Genomic DNA, 19,867 nt, shown 5'->3' on the forward strand with positions numbered 1-19,867 from the left:
ATATTCTGTGTAATATTTGAGTCTGATATTAAGTTGGATTTCAATTGCAGAAAAAAAAATTAAACAAATATTGAATTATATAAATTTTCCAAATACCAGGCGAATTTCATTGCTTCATTACTGCTTGCATTTAGTTCATTATATAATATAAGGATCATTTTATTAATATTGTTTATGATATTTAGGCTTCAGATTTATTGCAAAAAAGAATAATTCATTAATTTTTTCTCGTCTCTTTTGCATTTCATTGCTTCATTACTGCTTGAATCATGTTAATATTACATTTTTATGACGAAACTTAGTTCATTGCTTAAAACAAGGATCATTTCATTAATACCCTTTATGATATTTGAGCTTAAAATTAATTGTAAAAAAAAAATTAATATTTTTTTTTCGTCTCTTCTGCATTTAGTTGCTTCACTAATGCTTAACTATTCATAAAATTGTATACTTATGCCGACATTTGATTCATTACATATAAAAAGAATAATTTCATTAAATTTCTTCATGATATTTGGGCTTAAGATTATTCTAAAAACCGCATTTCATTGGTTCATCAATAGTTAAAGTATTTTAAAATTGCATTTTTAGAACGTATATTGGTTCATTACATGTGAAAAAAATATTTCATTAATATTCTTCATGATATTTAGACCTAAAATTAGTCTAAAAAAATTAAAAAATAAAGATTCATTTCATTTTTCCTCGTCTCTTCCGCATTTCATTACTTCATTACTTGAATAATTGAATCACCTAAGGATTAAATTTTTATAACTTAATTGAGTTCATTACATAAGACTATGATTATTGTTTTATTATTCATTAAATTATTTGGCATTCGAATTAATTGCCAAGAAAAAAAGTAATGCAAGAGTATACATTATTTAACTTTTCTTTTTTTCTACCTCATTTTATTCCTTCATTACAGCTCCGATCATGTTAAACCTGCATGTTTATGACGGACTCGAGTTCATTACAATAAAAAAATATATATTTCATTAATATTCTTATTGTAACTTGGTCCTGAGGTGGGTTTTAATTTCTGAAAGAAAAATGGGAGAAATATTGATTTATTTAATCTTTTCTTATCTCTGCAGCATTTCATTGTTTCATTACTGCTTGAATCACCTTAAAATTAATTGTATGATTATGGCATAGTTTGGTTCATTACATAATACAAGGATTATTGCTTTATTATTCATTAAATTATTTGGCATTCGAATTAATTGCCAAGAGAAAACGTAATGCAAAAGTATGCATTATTTAACTTTTCTTTTTCTCTACCTTATTTTATTCCTTCATTACAGCTCCGATTATCTTAAACTTATGTTTATGACGGACTCGAGTTCATTACATATAAAAAAAAATTATTTCATTAATATTCTTATTGTAACTTGATCCTGAGGTGGGTTTTAATTGCCAAAAGAAAAATGGGAGAAATATTGATTTACTTAATTTTTTCATATCTCTGTCGCATCTCTGCTTCATTACTGCTTGAATCACCTTACAATTGTATGATTATGGCATAGTTTGGTTCATTACTTAACACAAGGATCAATTCATTAATATTCTTAATGATATTTAAGCCCCAGTTGGGTTAAATGGTCAAGCACAAATTCCTTAAAAACCTTCCAAAAACCTTAATTCTTCCTCGTCTCTACGTCATTTCATTGTTTCAATAATGGTTACATGGTCTTGAAATTGTATGTTGGTGACTGAAATAGGTTCATTAATTTTATTATGAAAAGAAATATTTCATTAATATTCCTAAAAATATGGAAATAAAAAAGAATTATTTAATTTTTTCTGCTCTCTATGGCACTTCATCGCTTTAATAATGGTTGAACGATCTTCAAATTGAAAGTAATTATTTCACTAATATTCTTAATAATATTTAGGCTCCAGATGGGTTTCAATTCTAGTCTCTCAAGCGCATTCCAACGAAATGCAGAATAACTACCCCTAGTAAATCATTATCCCTTACATACGCCTTTTTAAGGAAAATGATTAATGAATTATTAACACGACACGTATATGCCGTATATATGCGAAAAACGTGCCTACACCTGTTTAATTTTTCACGCCTTCGACCCCGAATTCCGCCCCTATAATATAAGGGACAACGTGTCCCGGGGCGGTAATAATGGGGACAAATTTCCTACCCCCGAATTTTAATGCACCCTCCCGCCTTACAACAAGGGGAAAGAGTGACAGTTAAGAATTATCGTAATTTTTTTGAAAAATTATAAATGTTTGTGAAGTCAGTTGAATGGCAACGCAGCGGTTCAACGTGCTATCTATAAGCTTCCCTTTTGAGATGATAAGTGATAATAATGACGCTGTCAATAGTGTCAATTGTTGTGATAGTTTTGTACTCTAGATGGCGCTTAATGCTATGCTTAATTTTTTTTTGATAACAATGACGTTGTCAACGATGTCAATTTCTGTGACGATTTTAAACGTTAAACAACATATTATTCTGTCTATATTAATATTCACAGTAAATGCGGTGTGTTCTATAAATACGAGCCCCAAAGACATAATTCAAACTGGTTTGACTCTGATAAGCTTTTGAAGTTCCGTTATTGTACGAAATCGAATTTCTGGCAAAATATGTATTAGTGTATCCAGGTATTTTGACGTTTGATGCACCCTCCCTTATATAGAAATTAATTTTCCCTTACCGGGTAAATATCGTTGATTTAAAAGGAAAATTTGTTTTATCATCCCTCGAATATTCTTTGCTTTATAAAGTCATGTTTTGTTTTGTTTTTTGTTGGAGTATCGGTTCGGGGTTAACGAAAACAATATCGACGGTTCTTCCCTGGGGCTGTTTTAACTTTATTTTCCTGTTTGTTTTCAAGGGTTGATTAATTAATGGGACGCGATGCGATAATTAACTTTTACCGTATTTGTTCAATAAATCATTATTTTAAACATTGCCTAATGAAATACTCTAGTCTTACATGATTTTTTTTAGTGTTTTATGGAAGATTCCAATAATAATTCGCTTCTTTTTGCACAGTTTCTTAAATGAAAATCAAAAGAAAATTCATCACACACTATATACACACACAACCCACAATACACAAGAATCTGTGACAGCTGTCAAACAACCATTCAACTGGCATTTACGCAACGTTTGTTTGACAGCTGTCACCAATGACATATATGTGCGATAAATGAGAACAATAATAGAAGAGACTGATGTCAATTTATTGAAATTGATAGCGATGGCCTAATGGGTTTTAAATGATCTTAGCTTCGGTTTCCAAATGTAAAGGAATTTTTTATTAAGTCCTTGATATTTTTACAAAAAAAAAATTAAATTGAATTCAAAAACGATCGGAAATAATGGCAACGTCGACGTTTAATGTACTCTCCACGATTTTATTTCACTTGAAATGACATTGACACTTCCTCTGTCATAAATGACATCTGTCACAGAATGATAGATGCTTCTTACACGGGGCCAAGGTATACTGAATTGGTCTGAGAATAAGAGATTTAGTTAATAAAAAAGTACCTAACCTTAAAATCATTTGTCAATGATGGCAACGAGGTTCAAGGTGCTGTTTTTAAGCCTCTATTTACTATAGGAACTTACCGTGGAAAGTAAGGGTTTAACTTGCATACTGGTCTGTAGCCGCGGTTCGATATGCTGTCTACAAGCTTAAATATAACTAGAAATGGTGACATTAGTCTAATATTGCTAATTTTTTCAAACAAAAAAAAATAATTTATTTTACTAATAATTTTATGTATACTTTTCTGTATATCCTTTAAATGGTTTGGAGTGCTGCAATAGTTATGAAAAAAATAACTTTCGGTTCAATGTGCTGTCTACAAGCTTACCGGTTTGTTAAACTTTGACAAGTGACAATGATAAATAAGAAAAATTACATTACTATCATTAGAGTATTACAATGTTACAACTACAGAATCTTCACCTTAATGCCATATTGCCATATGTTACTTTTACTAATAACTGCGTACATTTTTGTGTTCTCTTTTAATTGGTTTCGTTTATGAAAAAAATGCAACGCCACGGTATAATATGCTGTCTATAAGCCCAACTTTTTTTTGCTTTGACAACCAATAATAAATGACAACAACGACATTGTTCAAGGTGCTGTTTTTAAGACTCTATTTACTCTACCAACGTAAGTAAGGGTTGAACTTCAATACATATCTGTAAGCGCGATTCAATATGCTGCTTACAAGCTCACCAGTTTCTTATACTTTGACAAGTCACAGTGGTAAATGACCACAATGACATTATTCTTATTCGAGTAATTGCCAGCTACAAAATTTCCACTGTAATGCCATGTTGCCATTACTTGATAATATACTATGCTGTCTACAAGTTTAATATTTAAAGTAAAATATATTTATTTAGTTATAATAAATTTTACTCTAACGCCATGGTATTAGTATATTACAATGTTGCCAGCTATAAAAATTGGTCACGGTTATGCCATGTGGCCGTTACTTTAATAATTAGGTACTTCCTGAATTTACAAAAAAAAGACAACGCCGCGGTTCAATGTGCTATATACAAGCTCACCACTTTATTTTACTTTGACAACTGACAATGTTTAATACCAATAATGCATTACTCTCATGAGAATATTACAATTAACATGCTATGAAAATTATTCACTGTGATGCTATGTTGCCGATACTTTAATAATTAGTTACGTTTTGGGTATTAAAAAAGGCAACTCCTTGGTATATTATGCTGTCTAATAGTTCATCACTTTGTTTTACTTTAACAGCTTATAATAGTAAATGAGAATGGCATTAATCTTATGTTGCCAGGTATAAATAATTTGACTATAATAATGCCATGTTGCTTACTTTATTATTCGGGTACTTTCTGGGTTAATAAAAAAAGGGCAACGCCGCGGTTCAATGTGCTCCTTACAAGCTTACCACTGACGACAATGTCATTACTCTTATTACAATGTTGCCAAGTATCAAGATTTTCACTAATAAATGGGTAGTTTTTCAGTTAATAAAAAAAAAACATCGCCACGGTTTAATATGCTGTCTGTAAGTCCTTTTGTTTTAATATGCCAACAGGTTGGAGATGATAAAACTTTGCACTTTGGCAACATGGCATTCCATGTTGCCGCTACTTTTTGGTATTTCTTTTAATGGTTTACAGTGAGATATAATAGTAAAGAAAAAATAGTAGATATTAAAACATTTAATCCAGCTTTTAAGTTTAAAAACATTTCCCGGTAATGGCAACGCCGCAATTTAATATGCTGTCTACAACTTCTCTTTTTATTTTACTATGACAACCGACAATTGTACAACAATGACCTGAAACTTTACAGAGTAAAGCCATGTTGCCGGTGCTTTAACAATTGTCTATTTTTTTATGTATTCTTTTTTAATTGGTTTAGAATACTGAAAAATCCTTTATTTAAAGTTAAAAACATATGCTGATAATGGCAACGCCGCGGATTAATATTCTATCTAAAAGTTCTCTTTCTATGACAACTGACAATTGTAAGTGACATCAATGACATAAACTTCGCAATGAAATACCATGTTGCCGTTACTATAAAATTTTTTTAACTTTTTAGGTTTTTTTATTGGCTTTGGATATTGTAAGATTTTAAAACAAAACAATTTAGTTAATATAAATTATGTACATACAAATCATAGCGTTCAAGCTTCCCATGTAACTGCGGTTTAATGTGCTGTCTGTAAGCCCGACTTGACAAAACTGCCTTTATTATGTTACTACAGTGTTGCCTAGGATAAATGCCATGCAATGTTGCCGTTACTTTAATATTTACAAATTTTTTATAATTTTTTTCCATTAGCAAGCCATTGAACTTTCGAAAGTCCATTTTTCCACTTGAACTTGGACCGTAGAATGGATGGATGTACGTGGAAAACTCCGGTCCGGTTAAAACTTCCAGATAACCACGTCACAGATGTACGGACGAATAAAACTTTTTGGCAACAAAACGGCCCCGGAGCTTTTAAGTTTTATTAGAAAAATGGCCGGTTGAACTGTTTGAAGTACACAGAATTCAATTTAGTAAAAGGGAATTGAATGGAATAATTAAAATACATGAATAAGTTACAGAAAAAATATCAAAACAAATTAACAATATTAAGATAAAATATATAGAGAAAATTACTATTTGCTTAAATTATAAACATTGAGCACCCGCCATTTGATCCATTCTCTGAAGGATGCAGCATTAGAGGAACTATTAATTGACAGAGGAATGTCATTAAATTGAAGATTATTATTGAATTAGAGGAAAACGACCTTTGGAATAGACTGGTTCTTTCCCAAGCAACACACGATAGTTAAATAAACGTTTATTTTTGGTTTAAAACAGGTGTACATCTCTTACATCATTTAGTCTTAAAATTTTGTATTTTTCTTATGTGAGATCAATACTGGAATATGCTTCTTCTGTGTGGTCACCATTTTATATGAATCATATACATGAACTAGAAAATGTTCAGCGTAAATTCTTAAAGTTCCTTTCATATAAATGTGACGGAGTGTACCCAGAAATTGGTTTTTCACATCAACGCCTACTAGAAAGGTACCCCTTTAGTAGTCTTGAGGAGAGGCGAAAATCTGCTGATCTGAAATTTTTATTTAAACTTCTTAATAATAAAATTGATTCGCCAGACTTATTACGACATGTAAATCTTCATGTGCCCCGCATATCATCTAGAAATTCTGACACATTTTACCTATCTAGACCTAGAACGAATATTTGAAAATATTCTCCAATGCGTAGAGCATGTGGCACTTTTAATTCTGTTCAGGATCAATGTGACATATTCAACTGCAGTTTGTCCGAAATTAAAAGAGTGCGCTTTTCCTAGATAGTAGACATAAACAAAATTATTTTTTATTCAAGTATTGTAAAATATTGTAGGAAACTATTGCTATTAATAATGTATTCTTTTTTTTTTCTCTAGTTTTGGATTGTAATTTGTATAATATTGTATTTTTCCCCCACTCAATAATTGGAATTTTTTCTGTGGAGTGGTGTAATTAAAATAAAATAAAATAAATAAAATATCTCCAATATCAAGGACCAAGAATGGAGCGTTGAGGGACTCCTCTATCCAGGGGCAAAAATGATGATATGTTGTTATCAATTTCAACAGCTTGAAACCGATTGCTCAAGTAGCACCTAAAAAACAGCACAAAGACAACTTTCCACATAACATTCGATGATCAATGGTGTCAAATGCCTTGCTGTAATCCAAGAGAACCAAAACCGTGGTTTTACCAATATCTGATGCACCTACAATATCATCCAGCACTTTAATTAATGCTGTAGTTGTGCTGTGGGACTTTCGAAAGCCAGACTGATGAATTGAAATGTGATGCTATGCTTGTCCAAGAATGCAACCGCTTGCTGATAAACCAACTTTCCTAAAATTTTACTCGTTGTGGATAATAGGCTAATGGGTCTTAAATCAGAGAACGTATCAGGCTGTGTGGCCTTGGCCAGAGATGCTTTTTTCCAATTGAAAGGAAATTCCAAGTTTAAAATACAAGTATTAAATATATGTACCAAGTAGGTACGAAGTTATGGCACAGCCTAATTATTTCTAGCGAAACTCTATTAGCACCAGAAGCATTGGACTTTATATTACGAATAACAATCCCAATCTCGTCACCAGTAACCTCACATAAGTTTTTATGTGTATGTATAATTCATTTTTTGCTGGTTTTCGTGATACCTCAAAGTACTGTCATTAATCGGGGGGCAACCCGACAAACACTGTCGATAAAATATTTATTAATTTGTTCTGCATTCTCAAATTGCAAAGGTAGACCCAAATAAATAAATAACGCCTTTATTCAAGTATTTCTTTGCACATACAATGCGAAAACATATGAAAATGTATACTCACATCATATGCACAAGAATAGCGCAACTGGCGAAGTTTAGCCTCCTGGCCAGTCTTCCACTCAACCAATTCTCCGGATATTAAGTTCACCATCTTTAAATGTTAACAAAGAAAGGCCAATAGAATGCTTTTAAGAGATAACACTGAGAATAAAACAGCTTTAACCGACCATAACAATATAACAATGCAGTACATATATACATACAATATATCTGTCACTAAAAAAGTTCTAAAAATCTACTGCACATCTAATAAATACCTCTTGTACTTAGACCTTAAATAACCAGTATTGCATACCTTAAATTCAAGAGGTAAGTTATCATATAAGTTAACACAATTATAACTGAAGCTCTTTTTAAAAAAAGAAGTTCTATGTTGTGGCATTGTTAAATAATTTTTATCTCGCAAAAAGCGATTATGCACAGCCTCCCTATAAATTAGTTTTTTAAACAAATATACTGGTTGTTGACACATATTTAGTTTTCTAGAAAATAGAGTCAAGTTAAAATTATACCAGTTATCACACTTAAGCCAACCCAACTCTTTTATATTTTCTGAGACATGATCAAATTTTCTTAATTTATAAACAAATCTACAGCATGTATACTGAACGTATTGTATCCGTTTTTTATTTACAACATGTAAGAATGGATAATATACTATGAAACAATACGAATAAATAGACATAATAAGTGACTCACACAATTTTTTTCTGGTTTTAAAATTTAAAAGGTGTCTGCTAGCATATAAAAACTTCATTCTCACATAACTTCTTTTTAGTAAAGATTTTAAATGTTCTTCAAAATTAAGCTGTATATCTATACACAAACCCAAATTTTTACCGCAGTCAGCAAAAGTCAACCGAGTATTTTCAATCTGAATATTAAGTCGATTCATGAGTATGCCCCTTTTCTTTTCAGAACAAAACAGTAACATTGTAGTTTTTGCAGGATTAATTGTCAGATTATGTTCCGTTGAGTATCGTAAAATATTAGATAAATCTGAAGTTAAAATCTCAGCAGCATTATCAGGACAGTCTGGATTAAACTGAAATAATAATTGTGTATCATCCGCATATGCTTTCATGTGCGTTGATACAATAGAAAACATATCTGCAATATAAATAATATACAACAAAGGGCCAAGTATGGAGCCTTGTGGCACTCCCGAAATAATGTTTCTACTCTGCGATGTCTCACCACCTATCCTAACTACCTGCCTTCAACCTGTTAAATATGACCTAAAGAAAAGTATTTTAACCTTCCCAAAACCATAATATGATAGCTTGGCACACATCAACTCATGATCAATAACATCAAAGGCTTTAGAGTAGTCTATCAAAATCAATATAGCAGCCATTTGCCTATCTTGAATTTTTATAATGTCGTCAGTAATATTTAGAAGTGCAGCTGTTGTACTATGACTAGCTCTAAAGCCTGATTGATGCACAGGAAAAAAGCCATTTGTATTAAAGTAATCAGTGATCTGAACATAAACCACTCTTTCCAGAACTTTTGATATTATAGGAAGCAGACTAATAGGCCTCAAATCTGTAAAACTGACAGGATCATGTTTTATAGGTAGTGGGGAAGAGATTCTTTCCAGCAATTTGGGAAATGACCATGTTCAAGACAATTATTGACAATATGAGTTATATGTAATATTATCACATGCAAACACAGTTTCACCATCTGAAGTGTTATGCCATCAATACCTGCAGCATTTGACCTAATACTCCGCACATACTTAAACACATCAGAGGGATCGACCAATTTGAAAGTAAATTGTATGCCTTCCCTTATTTTATTATTATTATAATATGCTACTTTATTATCACAGTTGTTTGATTTTTTCGCTGCAGAAATATGTATTTATCTCTTCCACATTTACCAATTCAGGAGGAATCTGAATAACTGTATTTGTAGGAACATAAACATTGAGGTCTCTTAAAGTTTGCCAAACTTTCCGTTGAGCCTTTTGGGTCTCCAAATATTGCAAATAAGCCAATTTTTCCTTACGTATAGAATTCTTAGTAAGACTTCGAAGCATTTTATAATGTCCAAAATTTTCTGTAGAGTTGTTTAATTTACATTTGAGCCTTGCCTTGTCCCTTTCCCTCATTAAACCTCTTATTGCAAATGATTATCTTTTTTCTTATTATAAACATTCATTTTATCTAGTGTTTTCCAAATAACTTTTCGATTTTGCGAACGTGACACAAATGCCAAATAAGCCGTCTTTTGGTTACGAATAGTCGAGTAAAAATGTTTCGCATTCTTTTGTAATCCTTCCAATCGTATCATCGTTAATCCATTTACTATTTTTTCCTAGATTTAATCATTTTCAAAATTTAATGACTTATCTTAAAAAAAACTGAGTTTCCACTTATTTGCGATAAAACCACTGCAATTTTCATAGCGATACGCCTGGCTTTCGAGAAATAAAATGGGGTTTATTTCACTTTTTACTCGAAAACCTTAAGGTTATGTGAGAAAAGTATAGATAAGAAACCTATAGAGTTTTTTCATCCCTTATAATTATCTTTAAAAGCATTTTTTTTCAAGCAATTATTTTCTGCAAAAAAAACCGTTTTTCATTAGCCCTACCCTTAGCCCCCCACCCACCCCACACAACTTACCAGTAACAAAATTGTTTTCAAAAATCAATATTTTCCAAATTAATTTGCATGAATAACACAGCTGGTTTCATCGTTAATATCTAATCTAATAACATAGTTTATTGTTTTAAATTTAATGTAATTATATATTTCTATGTTGATAAATATTTAATACATAAACAGTGCTATTAGATTGGATATTATGGACGAAAAACGGTGAGTTTTCAAAAGAATTTCTTACTGGAAAAATGTTTGGGGTGGGTGGGGGGGTAAGGGTTGTGTTAATGAAAAACAATGTTTTTGCAGAAAATATATATTTGATATAATTTTATATACATATAAATATTTAGTATAAAAGCATCGTTGTTAGTTTGGATAATATGGGCGAAAAACAGTGATTTTTTTAGAAGAATTTCATCAAATATTTGAGGTGTATTAACGTAACCTATAACAAAAGTTTTGACTTTTTTGATGTTAACATTAAATTTAACTTATATGATTATGAAGTCTGAACATGTTTATATTTTAGCGTTTTCTTGTACCTGTCTTTGTTTAATCATAATTAAATTATTTAATGATCATTTATTCATAAAACATATACGTTTTCTTTAGCTTATCTAATTTTTTCTCATTTATTTTAAATTTTTGAGATGTATATATTATTTTATTCTAAAAATTTTCATACTACTAATGGGCAAGACCAGTAAATAATTAAATAGTTACATTATCGTACCTGTTTATAGCTTATTAACCAAATCCTTCATTTAAAAAAAAATACCCCCAGTCCATCCAAAAAACCATACTTGAAAAAAGTCAACGTACACTCCCGCTTTATTTTCTCTACAACAACAACAACAAAAAAAAATTATAATCCCGTATATTCCCGTAATTCCCGGATCGACATAGAAACGGCGCGTTCGTTTCTTAACGGGACCACGTAAACTACTGGGGTCTCATGACGGGTATGAAGAACTCGTGTATGAATGTTGAAGAGCCGTCGATCCTGCGCCCTATTCAAGGACCCTAAAGGGACAAAATGCGAACAGGTGAACGCCTGATTTTAAAATGACGGGGGGGCGTCCGTCATCCCGGTTTCTGGATTTATGGGACGGTGTGTGCGTGTGTGGGACCGCGATCTTTAGGGCACGTGTACCCCATTGTATAAAGGTGTCTCGGGACTTGGATAAACGGGTCCTTAAAGGTTGAAATTTGCATGTAACAATGATTGATTCTATTGACAGGTCGTGTAATAAAAATTAACGTATGGGGTGAAATTTTATCGTTTTTATAATCATCCATTTAATCATGTCATTGATTAACAGGCTAAAAAAAAAGTCATTACAAACGAAAATTTCAAACTATTGATTATGTGGTGCTTCAATTTCAACTAAGTTATGGAATATCTAATAAGAAGACCTCATTTTTCCAATGCAAGGAGCCAATTAATTTTTTTTTCAGAAAACTATCACTCTCATATATTTAATATCATTGCTACATGTGCTTCGGTAAATTTAGAGCATCATCAGGCCTAAAAACATAATAAAAGTTTACCATATAATACACTTAAAAGAAATATGACTTGATATTGAACATGGAACATGTGTATTTTTTTCCAATTTTTTTTATAATAAATATTATACTTTGGTTTTAGATCCCTTAGTCTAATTTATAGTAGTAGTTTTCCTTTTAATACTTAAAGTAGTGAAATGATAGTTTGTGTGGTTCTGTAAGATAGGTACTTAAACTGGATTGCCCCATTCTCTCTTTAAATATGTACAATATTTTTTGTATTTTTGTCAATATTTTAAAAAAAACTTAATTATTATAAATTTAAAAATCCATTACTTGGTTTTAAGATTTTTTTAACGTTTTGGTCAAAAATTCCATTAAATGTTATTTTTTAAATTTTCAATTAAAGTACTAATAAAGTACTCATTTATATATCGTCATCTCTGGGAATGAGAAAATAAATGGAACAAAGTGATGTTTTTCTGGTTCAATTTGATAAACCAGGCCAGAAAAATACTATTTCCATGCGACTCGAAACATTATTAACGAAATGAAATGATGATATAGCAACTGGGTGGAAACACTGGGTTCTTATTAATATATCTTTATCTCAGTTTCATAATTAGAAGAGTATTGGAACAAAGTGATGTTTTTCTAATTCAATTTTATTAACCATGATAGAAAAATACCATTTCCAGGAGATCCAAACACTATCAAAGAAATGAAACGATGATTTTTCTTAAAAATCAATTTTTTTCTTAACCTGACATTTTTTAAAAAACTGTAAAATAGGGGTCCAGTTAAATTGTCTAAAGATTACGTTTATTAAAATTCTGTTTATCTGTATGCATGTTCAAATTTTTTATTTTTTATGCTTTTTGAATTATGGACTATTTTTCAAAGTTTTTGTAAATAAAAATCATTTTCTCAAAAATCAACTTTTTTCAACATCCTGGAATTTTCTGAAAAACTGTAAAATAGAGGTCCAGTTAAATTGCCTAAAGATTACGTTTAAACCCATTTATGGCCAGTGATGCGTATACGCAACACTGCACTAATGATTTATTTACAAAAAAATAGTGCTTTTTTCGCCTGAAATATGGGCTGGTACCATTGACGCAAGGTTGAACAAAAGTGACAGAATTAAATTTGAACCATTTCTTTCATTTGCTTTCTTGTACGAATCATATACTCCTATTTAGTGTTTTTATTTACAAAGTTTTGTATTTTTTTTAACACTAATTACATTCCAAACTACACCATAAAATTGAAAACCGGGGCCTAGTTGAACCAGGGTTTTCCTAATTAGGTCATAAAACTGAAATTGCCTGTCACAAGTGTGTCTAGACAAGTTTTTTAGGGCAGTCGACTACTATGTTTTATTTATACAATATTTAGTCTGAGTCTGCATCTAGTCACAGAATAAACGATCTCATCCAGATCATCTCTGAGATCGTTTATTCTGTGATCTAGTCGAGTGCGTGTTATTTGTAATAAGAGTTGTTTGTTGAAAAAAATGAGAAAATTTCTTACGCAAAAGGAGTTAGAGTTGGGCTTGGAGGAGGTTGTAAATGAGCTTGAAAATAAAGTTGGTAAGTAATTCTTGTACCTTTTTTTCGCTTTTTTTTAAATATACATCCAATATTATACACACAACAATAATTTGTAAGTTTTAGAAGAAGTCGACGCTGTCTACACTCCACCGGAGGTAGATCAACTCACAGACGAGGAAGAATTTTCGGAGGATCCGGAAAATATCGAAAATAGCCAGAATGGAGATATAGTGGGAACTTTCGAGATCCACACCGTTCGAGACGAGATTTACGATGAATCTGACGAAGAAGATTTGGCAACAAAACGCCGAAAAATCCTAGAAAAAAAAGCGGTTACAACCCGACTTGGAGATCTGGATCATTCATACACAAGAATTTACCTTTATCCAAAGAAGAGGAACACATGCAAGAACTTAGGGGCGAATTGGAGGGTTTGTCACCGTTGGAAATTTTTTTCAAATTTGTCGATGACAATCTTATGGATTTGATTATCCATTTTTCAGAAAAATACGCACAGGACAATAACAACACGAGTTTCATTTATCACGAGAAGAACTGCTAAATTTTCTTAGGATCCTAATTTTGTCTGGATATCACAGCTTACCCCAGACAGATATGTATTGGTCTTTAGATGAGGACAAAACTGTGCATATTGTCAGAGACTGCATAAATAGGAATAAGTTCACATCGATAAAGCGAAATCTACACTTGAGTGATAATAATAATCTCGATAAAGGAGACAAGTACATAAAACTCCGCCCTTTTTATGATACAATGAATGAAAAATTCTTACAGTTTGGCATTTTTTCATCCAACTTATCTATTGATCAGCAAATGGTTCCTTATTTTGGACGCCATTCTTGTAAGATGTTTATAAAAGGCAAGCCTGTGCGTTTTGGTTTCAAACTTTGGTGCATTTGATTTTCGAGTGGATACCTCTAGTGGACTTGGTGCTGTAGACTGTAGTCTGTAGTTGTTGAACTTTTGTCAATTGTGAAAAATCCGCAAAATCATAACGTCTTTTTTGATAACTTTTTTTCATCCTACAAGCTCTTATCTCTTTTGAAAACCAAAGGCTATTTTGCCACAGGAACGATTCGTGAAAACAGAACCAGTCATTGTCCTTTGGTTGATAATAAAGTAATTTCAAAAAAAGAAAGAGGCACCTATGATTCCCAATTTGATGAATCCACACAAATTTCATTGGTAAAATGGAACGATAATTCTATTGTCACGGCAATTAGTACCCATTATCATGTAGAACCTCTTACTTCTGCTAAAAGATATAATAGAAAATCTAAAAAAGAAGTGTTAATCCCACAACCAGCTGTAATTTCAAGATATAATAAATACATGGGAGGAGTAGCATGATAATGGCGTGGCAAATTATAGAATCGGTGTGATGGGTAAGAAATAGTGGCCACTATTTAAAAATACAATAGACAGTACTCTTGTCAATTCCTGGAAACTCTAAAACACGGTGAATCACAATAAAATGTCACAACTGAATTTTAAATCATTTATCGCCGCACGCTTATTAAAAACAAAGAACTTTGTCTGTCGCTAGACCACTTCCATTAGAACCACCCAGAGAAGTGAGGGTTGATCACTCTGGACATGTTATCAGTAGGACTGAGTCCCGAAGAAGATGTCGTGTATGTAGAAGTCAAACAATTTATATTTGTGAGCGTTGCACTATTTATTTACAGGCTGACTGTTTTCGGCAATATCACTTAACACGCCGTTGATGCGTTTACGCAACACCACTTATTTCAGAATGTAGCAGATTTATTTCTTTTTTGATTTCACATATGTGTTTTTTTTATAATTAAAATATATAATTTAAAAATTTTAAGTTTTATTTCTATCCTTGGCCGTAAATCGGTTAAAATTCTGTTTATCTGTATACATGTTCAAATTTTTATTTTTAACAGTTTTTGAATTATCGGCTATTCTTCAAACTTTTTGCAAAAAAAAATCATTTTCTCAAAAATCAACTTTTTTCAACATCCTGGAATTTTCTGAAAAACTGTAAAATAGAGGTCCAGTTAAATTGCCTAAAGATTACGTTTATTAAAATTCTATTTTTCTCTATGCATTTTTTACTTTTGATTTATAAGCTATTTTTCAACAAACATCTTTTTTTCTTCTCAACATCCTGGAATTTTTTTAAAAACTGTAAAATAAAGTTAAACTTATATATATATATATATATATATTATAATTGAGGGGCTTAGATGCTAAGGGGTACAAGTGTCAAAATAATGTTTTTAAAAAAATGGAGGTAAAAGTTATTTTTAAATAAAAAATTCTGCATTAAAGTAATTACATAGAATTTTTTTTACAATATTTTCATACATTTTTTTTATTTTACTGTAAAAACTTTTTGAAATTTGGTATTTGTTTTCATAAAAAAATTTTAGAATTTTAAAAAAACGTTTGCACTTGTACCCCTTTGCATAAAAATTAATACTTGTTTCCTTTTGCCACTAAAGTATTTTAAAAATTCCAAACTACAGAAACAAAAACAAAATTAACTCAAACACAGTTATTTTTTAGAAAAGAAAAATTTTTTTAATCGTAATCTGATTCCAGGTCTTGTTCGATATTTTCTTCATCCTCCGAGGGAACATTCACCTGGGCTTCCTGAGAGGTTCTTTCAACTTCTAGAATATTATTGCGTTGGCGAGTTAGAACTTCGTCGTGTCTTAGGTCGCGGTAAAGATCGTGGTGTATCGGGGGTATAAAGGGTAAAAGCTCCAATAAATTCTTATATTTTGGAAGCTTTATTTTAACGGGCCCTTGGCGGAGAGGCGGGAGTTCAATCGCCGAGGGAATTTGTGCAGGTCGTCCTATCCTTTTCGTCTTTTTCAAGTCAACAATAGCAAAAGGACATTCTTCTATCAGTACGTCCTTAAAAAACAAAGTACAAAGTGTCTGCTTTTCAAAGTGAAGCCATTACATTTTTCGTAAGCCCTTTACATTATCATTCACAATATTGCACAAGGGAGCAATACTTTTGAAGTCATTTTCATTCATTTTGGTAACCAAGAATTTCTACAACATCCATCCATTCAGTGGGGACAAAAACAAACGATTTTTTTTTTCTTTGCTTTTTCAATGAGGCCAAAGTCTTGGTCACATTCCATGAATGAGTGACCTGACACCAAAAATCTGTGATCTATAGTTTCAATTTGGGTATATAATACAATATAGTTCCAAAATTTAATAATGTGCTTGTTTTTGTTCTGTCCCCTTGCATTGTCACTAAACGCATCAATGTGTTTGACGGTGCGCGGTAAGCTTAAAATAAGGTAAAATAAGTCGGTAGGGTCTTTTGCAGATCAAAGCAAATGGCTACTAGATCAGCAGAACTCTCAGCTTCAGCTTTTGCTTTATTTTTAGCCTGTCCAGCTTTCTCTGCTTTCTTAAGATGAACTTCTTTATTGACTTTTGCAACCGCGGTATCCTCTGGTCTTCCGTTTTTTATTGTATTACTAGGCTGGTCACATAATGTACAAGTATCTGTATAAGGTCTATGGAAGCTTAAATTAAAGCAAGTATTAAGGATATGGCGATAATAGCTGATCTTTACAGGCGTTTTATTGTGTTGATTACAAAACTCTTTGTACAGGTCATACATTTTGTTGACATTTAAAGCAGAATCCAGATATTTTCGATTTGGATTATAATGACTTGTGTAATGGCTCTTAAATTTGGGAAACGAGGTAATATGTTTTTTTACAAAGTTGGTACAGAAATATCAAACTTGTTAGAAGGGGAATGTTTGCCTCTTTTGTCAGTGGAAGAGTCAGATTTTTTTTTCATAACATTGGTAAACCGTTTGTTACTTATATTCAAAGTACGCAAAAAAAACTGTTTGCATACACGTTTCCCAGTTAATTTTATTGTTGTGCTGACCGTCTTATGATTCATGGCTCCTTGAAGTCTGCGGCGAGGAGCACTTACTTCAATACATGAATACAAAAAAGAAGTCTGAAGATTCCAGTTTTGCAATTCCCAAAATTTTGTAAAAATAGCAAATCGCTCATTTTCAGAAAAGTCCCTGCATTTATAACGACAGGAATGGGGATAAGGTTGCACTTGCTTACAAACGTGAACTCCCCGTTTTTGTCCCGCATACTCTTCTTTTTTTAGCTTGCAAATTGTTTTGGATTTATCCTTCTTTTACTAGGTTTTCTGGTTTCCTCCGAAATGGTTGAATTGTCTGAATTCGCTTCAGTACCGTAGCCAGAACTACTTGAACTTGTTTCATCCTCATCAGAGCTGTGTGGTAGGAAATTGATGTCGCGATCTGAATCATCTTGTTCTTAATCACCTAAAAAATATGAGACTACAGAAAGAAATAGCAATCAGCAGCAGGCAAATTGCTAGCATACAAAAAAGCGAAATAATGCATAATTGCATAATGTACCTAAGTATTATTTTATAATATTTTTCTTTTTAAAAGATTCAAAAAATCAGTTCTTTTTTTATATCCAAAATTTTGATCCTATATAAGTTTACTTGCAAACTAGCATATGTATAGTTGAATAAATTCTTAACTTGCGGGTCCAAGAACATTATTGATATGAATCAAGTTAAAAAGAGTGCCCTAAAATTCTGCATAAAATAAAAGAGGTTCCTGTTTTGCCAACACTCTTATTTTGAAGAAAAAGTTTCTTAAATCTAACACCATTTGCATAAGTTTAAACCCTAATTACAAATTAATAAAATCTGACCAACATGTCAATAAAAACATAAAATATTAACTCTGCGAAAATTATAACCCAACTTTTTTAATATTTATTGCAATAAATCTAATTTTGAAATCACAGCAGTTTCTTAGACTAAGGCAATAATAATTTTCTTTAAAAATATATAAATAGGTACTTACTTGAAATACGCGTTATTATTTCACTCGTTTTAACAACTTTTTTACGAGCTCGGTTTGCAATGATGCTAAACAATTCACTAAAAACAATGCCTAACACCTTACGGCAAAGGGGTACAAATGCACTTGTATCCCCTTGCCACTAATTATTTTTAAATATTGTTTGAGTAGTTAAATGGGATTTTACGAGATAATGCCACCAGTAGCAATATTCACTTGTATCTCTTTGCCATAAAGTTTTTGGTACTATGAAGATTTATTTTATGAACTTAACTAATTTTTTAAAATTTTGTCACTTGTACCTCTAAGCCCCTCAATTGTTTAATGAGTTAAATTGCATAAATATTACGTTTATTAAAATTCTGTTTACATGATTTTCAATATTTTATTACTACTTAGTATTACATTTTTTTCTAATATTTTTTATTACTACGGATTTACTGAGAGAACAAAAAAAATAAGGTAAAATGAAAGTCTTCATTTCCTTATCCTTGTCATAGTGAATTGTGATCATGATTAAATTTTAACATGTCTGGATATCTGGGTAATTTAGCATTATATTATTTTTTTTATACTATAGTTTATTTAGGTTTTTTTTTTAGTTGTGGCAGTGAGTGAATAAAATTTTTAATTGTTTAGCTCTATTTTTATTTTATTTTAATAAAAAGACGAATATTATTATTAGTAATAAATAGGAATGGCAATTTAATTTTTTTATACATCATTATTTAATTTCTCGGTTACTGTCTGGATCTTCTGAAAGTTATATATATTTTTGAACAAAGTTTACACAAATCCAATTAAAAAAGAAACATTATTCTATTACCCTCCGTTAAAATAGCTTAGAATGAGATGGAAATACAGATCCTGAAAATAGGACTTTCTTAAAACCGAAATCCTCGTGACGCTCCCATAACACCACTTGATTCGAAAATCCAATTTCCTCCCCAAATAAAAAAAAAAAACGCCAACTTATTCCCGAAATAACGCGAACAATCAGCGAAACCAAAAACATTGTTTTTCCATTTCGAAATAAACACATTAATACGTTTTAAATGGGCATATTTAAATTTGGACTTTCGCTCGTTTCGCGGTTCGTTTGGTTTATTACCCGAAAAATATTACGGAACAACGTTTATTTTTTCCCGATAATCGCGCTTTTATATTAGTATAAAATCGCCCCGTAAAGGTTATTATAAAATGGGTTTTTATGGCTACGTGTGCGTCGCACCCATTAAAGTTATGCATTTTTAACAATGCGTTCAAATGCAATACTCACTCATGTTTGGGCGCCATTTTTGATGATTAATAGGGCCATTAAGTTGTTCTAAAAACAAGTGGGGAAATTTTAAGAGAAATATTATATAATGTGTATATGGG

The 19,867-nt window shown here is 31.4% G+C and overlaps 1 protein-coding gene across 11 annotated transcripts in view; it reads right to left on the bottom strand.

Annotated features, from left to right (window-relative positions):
- LOC126736713 (eye-specific diacylglycerol kinase) overlaps positions 1–19,867 on the bottom strand; it is a 289,431-nt gene that overhangs the window by 247,128 nt on the left and 22,436 nt on the right. For 3 of the 11 annotated variants that reach the window (XM_050441223.1, XM_050441222.1, XM_050441221.1), the window contains one exon: positions 19,767–19,815. The exons of 5 other annotated variants lie outside the window; for them this stretch is intronic. In XM_050441223.1, the coding sequence (XP_050297180.1) occupies positions 19,767–19,783 (17 nt within the window). In that variant the 5' untranslated portion in view covers positions 19,784–19,815. Of the gene's footprint in view, positions 1–11,264; positions 11,828–19,313; positions 19,333–19,766; positions 19,816–19,867 lie in introns of those variants that run through there. 3 more of the 11 variants (XM_050441220.1, XM_050441225.1, XM_050441224.1) reach the window with 3 other exon arrangements.

This window comes from Anthonomus grandis, chromosome 5, assembly GCF_022605725.1.
Source record: "Anthonomus grandis grandis chromosome 5, icAntGran1.3, whole genome shotgun sequence".
NCBI classification, from domain to species: Eukaryota; Metazoa; Arthropoda; class Insecta; order Coleoptera; family Curculionidae; genus Anthonomus; species Anthonomus grandis.